Genomic DNA, 6000 nt, shown 5'->3' on the forward strand with positions numbered 1-6000 from the left:
ACAACAGCCAAGTTGTAAAGTTCAAAACGTGGGGCATAAGAATTAAGAGTACCTAAATAAATACCTAGTTTGACTTGTTTCTAAGTATATGTATATGTTGTTTGTAAGTGAAGATACAATGGGGCTGACATATCTGTGTGGATAAGAGCACCAAATCAAATAAAGAAAAAAAGAATTAAGTATCATAGGGTTGTATCAATATCGATATTTATTTGTCGATATTAACTGTTTCTATTCTTTCCAGGGTGGTGTGGTCAGACGCGACCGACCCGGTGTGGCGCGCATCGGGCCCGCTGGCGGCGACGCGTCCGCCTTCCCAGGGCTCGCACGGTTCCTCGCAGCTGCTGTACAGGGAACACCGCACACATTCCCATAACGTCGCTGCCAGGTAAGATTCCCTAGGGATTACTGCACGTATTCTCATTACGTTATTTTGAGAGAAAACCTAGGAAGGACGGAAATGTCGTCTCATTTTCGTCAGGGAACATCGAACGCATTCGCAGTTAATTGCAGCCAGGTATAATAATAATAATAAGTTTATTTTTTTGATAAATACATTGTAAAAAGAAAAAAATAAAAATAAGAAAGAAAAATTAATAAAACCAAATAATAATAATGATGGGGCAGAAAGGTTCTTGAATGGAGGCCGCGTACCGGAAAACGCAGCGTGGGACGTCCACCTATAAGGTGGACCGACGACATCGTAAAGGTAGCAAGGAAGCGCTGGACGCAGGCCGCTACCAATCGATCAACATGGAAAGCATTGGGGGAGGCCTATGTTCAGCAGTGGACGTCCTATGGCTGAAATGATGATGATGATGAAATAATAATAAATATCCTTGGACATTTACATTGCGCTTCTAGTCCCAAACTAAGCAAAGCTTGTACTTTGGGTACTAGACAACAGATATAAACATACTTAAATACTTTTTTTTTGTAAATACATACTTATTTTACATAGAAAACACCCAGTCCAATACAAACAAATATGTTCATGCACACAAATGTTTGTACTGTGCGGGAATCGAACCCGCTACCTCCGGAATAGTAGCCCGTTTTGAACCACTACACCAAACGGCCGACATGCACAACACTATAGTCAGAGTCGTTTGTCATTTGTACAACATGAGACCGTATTCCCTGTTAAAAATATGTGATTAAGGTTCATCTAAGTAAGGTAGTGTAATAAACTACATTTGGACGTGCATAAATTACTTGAGGACTATCCTACTAGGTGGACCGACGATCTGGTAAAGGTCGCGGGAAGAGCCTGGATGCGGGCAGCGCAGAACCGTGCATTGTGGAAAACCTTGGAGGAGGCCTTTGTCCAGCAGTGGACGTCATTTGGCTGAAACGAACGAACGAACGAAATCACTTGAAAATAAGCTTAAAAATTAATTTCATTGAATATAAATTACATTGAGTTCTAACCTTTACAACTTTATATTTCCAGTGGAGCATATAGCGCAGGAGCGGCGCGCAGCTGGTTAGAAGCGCGAGCGGCTGCGAGCTTACACCTGCGGCGCGCGCGTGACTACCGCCACTGGCTCACGGCGCTCGTGGCGCACCTCGCGAGCCACGGTACGTGACACCGACGCTGGGTCACGGTGACCCACTCACAATGTTTACAGCGGAGCCTACAGCGCAGGAGCGGTGCATAGCTGGTTAGAAGCGCGAGCGGCCGCCAGCCTGCACCTGCGGCGCGCGCGCGACTACCGCCACTGGCTCACGGCTCTCGTGGCGCACCTCGCGAGCCACGGTACGTGACACCGACGCTGGGTCACCGTGACCCACTTACAAAAATACATATCACACTATCTTTAGAGTGATTTTCTACAAGATATGTGCTAGTATGCATAGCAAAACTGTGAAAAATTGTGTTTCCACAAGAGGTTTGTGACAACATTCCTCACTCGAGCGCAAATCCCTTTTCCGCCAAAGATGAAGTCAGGTTGCTACGCAAAACCTATGTTTTTGTTTTAGTTTTGGTTATATTTCGTATAACTTTTTTTCATTATGCACAATGAAACCCAAAAACACATCTAAAGTGCAAGTATCCTAAGCTATACTTACTGATGAAATATAAAATTTCAGGCACAGAAGACCAGCTCCGGACGATATTGGACGACTTCCTTGGTCCCAGCCACTGCACGTCTACGCCTAAGAAATGGCAATCCACGATACTGGTAAGTGCATGTTATTGAAAGTATTAGTATTGCCATTCAGCGAGGAAATGCAGCCAGCATCCTCGCCTCTTTGCCTCACGGACACACTTTCATTTTTGAGTAAAATAAGTATATTTTTATTTTGTTTAGAATTAAGTTTGCCTTAGTTTAAAAAAAATCTATTTATTGTAAATAAAGACCTACCATGTTGAAAGTATTGACATAATAATGTATCCAAATTAACCAATAGTTTTTGAAAATCGACAATTTCTTTAGGGAACAATTTTACTTTTTTGTATTCACGTGCCATGCTGAATACCGTTATAGGTTTTTGTCGACCTATCCCCATACATAGAACATCATACATTTGCATTTTAGATAGATTTTTATACTCCAGAGTCCTTATTCAATAACCTTTAATATGCCTATTCTAAACCGTAAACAAATCGTTCAAAACTGAACTCTATTTCCAGGGCATGAACAAGCACGAAGTCCTAGAAGAGATGCTCTCCATCTTAGTCCGGCAGCTGCGATGGCAACGCCTCTACACCGAGTACGCAGATCAGCTCGGCGCGCTCGCCGTCAACGGCCACTGACGTCACGTCTAGCGGACAATGACGTCACGTCTAGTGGGTTTTGACGTCACCTCTAGCGGCCACTGACGTTACGTCTAACAGACACTGATGTCACCTCTAGCTTTCACTGACGCTGACTTCTAACGGACATTGACGTCACGTCTGGTAGATATTGACGTCACCTCTAGCGGACATTGACGTCACGTCCAGTGGACACTGACGTCACGTCTGGTAGATATTGACGTCACGTCTAGCAGACAATGATGTCACCTTTAGCTTTCACTGACGTTGACTTCTAAAGGACAATGACGTCACGTCTAACGGACGTTGACGTCACGTCTGGTGGATTTTGACGTCACCTCTAGCGGACACTGACGTCAACCTCTAGCTTTCATTAACGTTGACTTCTAATCTAAATTGACGTCACGTCTGGTAGATATTGACGTCACCTCTAGCGGACACTGACCTCAAGTCTAGCGGACACTGTCGTCACGTCTAGCGGACATTCCACGAATTAAGACTCGCTCTTTCTCTCATTAGGTAATGAAAAGAGATATCAGACTACTAGGCTCTCCGGCCTGCTCTTACATTAGGTAAAGAAAGAGACGACATCAAACTATTTATGTGACAAATAGATTTCTTCTATTGTGTCGTGTGAACTGAGATCGTAATTTTAACTTTAAAAGATGAGCGTCTAACAAGGTGACAATTTGTCTCGTGCCTATAATAAATAAACACGTTTAGAAAACCAGTGAAACCTATCTATTGCGGGAATTAGACTACAAATAGTGTATCTAAAGACTAAAGTCGAAATAAATAGATCCCAAGGCGTAGAAAAATATATTTTTGTAGCTAGCAAGTACGCTTACGTTGCCAACTTCCTATAACTACGCCTTATAATTTTTGCTTTGCTAAAGTATTTGAACTTCAAAATATTTAACAATTTACTCCTTTGGTCCGACAATTTTTACCTATAGCTTACCATGAGGCAGCTTTAGTGTAACATTTAGGTAGCCAATTAACTACAAGACACTTTGTCTTCCTCAAACTAACGTAAATCGTAGGTTTTCGAGAATTAAGGTAGATAGATTTAGATAAAAAGTTTTAGGCCATGTGTTGCAACTCGAAAGTGATCAGCTATGTATGTATGTGATAAGCAATACAGAGAAACGCTTCGTTCGCGTTGTGTATTTAGAAATTATTGTATCTAAGTGTATTAAGATCGACGATAATATCTAGTATACTGTAGGTAATTTTTCAATTACAGTCTCCTATGGGTTCCTCCATAACTATGTTTCTGTATTTTCATATTTCGGTATCGCTCATCCCGCTACGAAAGAGGGATGCATAATGCATGTATCCGAAAATACTAAACTTGAACTTAATAAAAATAAATTTAAACTGCCCATTTCTTTCTACGCAATTGGCTCCGAGTTTTTGGTTTTGTACGTCGTGAGTAGTTTAAAAAGTAATATTTAGTCCCATGATGGCTCTATTTACCGTAGGCTAGTAATAATTACTATCAATAGGAATATTCCTCCAATATAAAGATTAAATAAATCGTGTTCATATCAGTCTTATGAATATGTATTTAGCATAGTGCTGATGAGTATTTTGTATTACCCAGTTATCAATAAATGTATGTTCTTGACAGTAATATAATGATGTAATATTTTGTTTTTAATCTCCCAGATATTTTATAATTAGAGCATTAACTATGATATTTACCAACTTTTTAGGATAGAACTGTTTTTTCAAGGCTCAGTAAGACTAAATGTAGTGTAAGCCGAAACATTCTACGATTCACTGGTATAATAATATGTTTCGGGCTGTGATTCGAGTATTATTTTATGATTCGATTATTTGAATTCGACATCGTTTTTATATCCTCACTCCTTCAATCTAGTCAAATTCAATCGTAATCAAATCATTTCTCTTAATCGGTTGTGTTTGTATTTCAGGCGCGTATTGTGAAACAACACTTGAGTGATTACATGTGAAACCAATCGCATGTTCAATTCTTGAGTTTGAATCGGCTTTTTAGCGTTGTTTCAGAATGCGAGCCTCAATGCCTTTAATTTAGTTTTTAAAATAAGTAATTGCTTAGTTATTTAAATCATTTATGATATTTTTATTGTATAGTAAAGAATGTGTGGTTCTGCTATTCCTGTATGTGATTTTTAATTTAAGTTACGGTCTTCTGTATTGGGACCATTTATTTTAATGAACCGTCGCAATGATTTACATTTATGTAACCCAATATCTACTTAATCCCTTGTGCTACTTGGCTGTCTCGGAGTCTGGAGCGGATTTCAATTGCAACACTGCCACAACAAAACAATTCCATAAGGGTACTACATATTTCTAATATTATGTCCCACTGCTGGGCAAATATTTTTCTTAGACCAAACCTATAATTTATTTGATTTTTTTATCAATTTTTTGTTCATATTCTTCTATGAAACATCTTGTTTTTCTTTTAATAGTTACTAATATAAATATTCTGTTGTTTTGTCTGCAGTTAAAATGTGTATTCTCTAGCTATAACTAACCTCTAGACTCCCGCACGGTCTCAGTAGCACTTCGATAAAGCTTATTTTAATTATATGTTCAGAATGTAAACATAGAACTGTCTAACATGTACTGCCGTCTCGTGCAACTAGTTATGAAATTATGTAAACTGATAGATATGTAATACATAGTTTTTGCATCGACACCAATTTGTATCTGTTATGAATAGAAACAAGTGTTATTTGGTGCTCGTAACTAGATATTCCCGTCTATATACTTGTATATTAATGTGAGTTTTATAGAACTCAAAAATGTGCATGTGGATNCCCAATTCCATAAAATTCAGCACTTAGAAAGTGACAAAAAATTTTTAAATTGGTAGTTGAAACCAACCACAGCTAATTTTCATAGTGGACTGTACTATACGATAAACATGTCAGTCAATTTGACAACCTTTGTCGGAAACATTATTCAATGAAAATATTGTCCGAATCCTTAGTATTTCTCTTCGACAAATATTTTAACACATTGTGAACCACTTTTCTTTCACGACTATAAAAAGATTTTAGCAATTTAATTCACAAAATCAATTGCGCACATTTAATATAAAGTTTGTTTACACTTTGACAGCAATAGACTGACATGCAAGGTGACCATGTCAATGAAGTTTTCAGTTACTGTTGCTATTAAAAGAAATTAGTACCATTCGTTTTCCGCAACATGGCGAGGGTTTTTATGTTCCTGGTCAG

The 6000-nt window shown here is 38.8% G+C and overlaps 1 protein-coding gene across 1 annotated transcript in view; it reads left to right on the forward strand.

The window, feature by feature from the left end:
- The window catches only part of Hira (histone cell cycle regulator-like protein), a 30790-nt gene extending 25256 nt beyond the window's left edge, over positions 1–5534 (forward strand). Inside the window, exons 17-20 of the mRNA XM_028305150.1 lie at positions 245–388; positions 1454–1581; positions 2095–2186; positions 2639–5534. Of these exons, the coding sequence (XP_028160951.1) occupies positions 245–388; positions 1454–1581; positions 2095–2186; positions 2639–2761 (487 nt within the window). The 3' untranslated portion in view covers positions 2762–5534. The remainder of the gene's footprint in view (positions 1–244; positions 389–1453; positions 1582–2094; positions 2187–2638) is intronic.
- The last annotated feature ends 466 nt before the right edge of the window (positions 5535–6000 follow it).

This window comes from Ostrinia furnacalis, unplaced genomic scaffold (assembly GCF_004193835.3).
Source record: "Ostrinia furnacalis isolate ACB-3 unplaced genomic scaffold, ASM419383v2 OfSCF1638, whole genome shotgun sequence".
Lineage (NCBI taxonomy): Eukaryota > Metazoa > Arthropoda > Insecta > Lepidoptera > Crambidae > Ostrinia > Ostrinia furnacalis.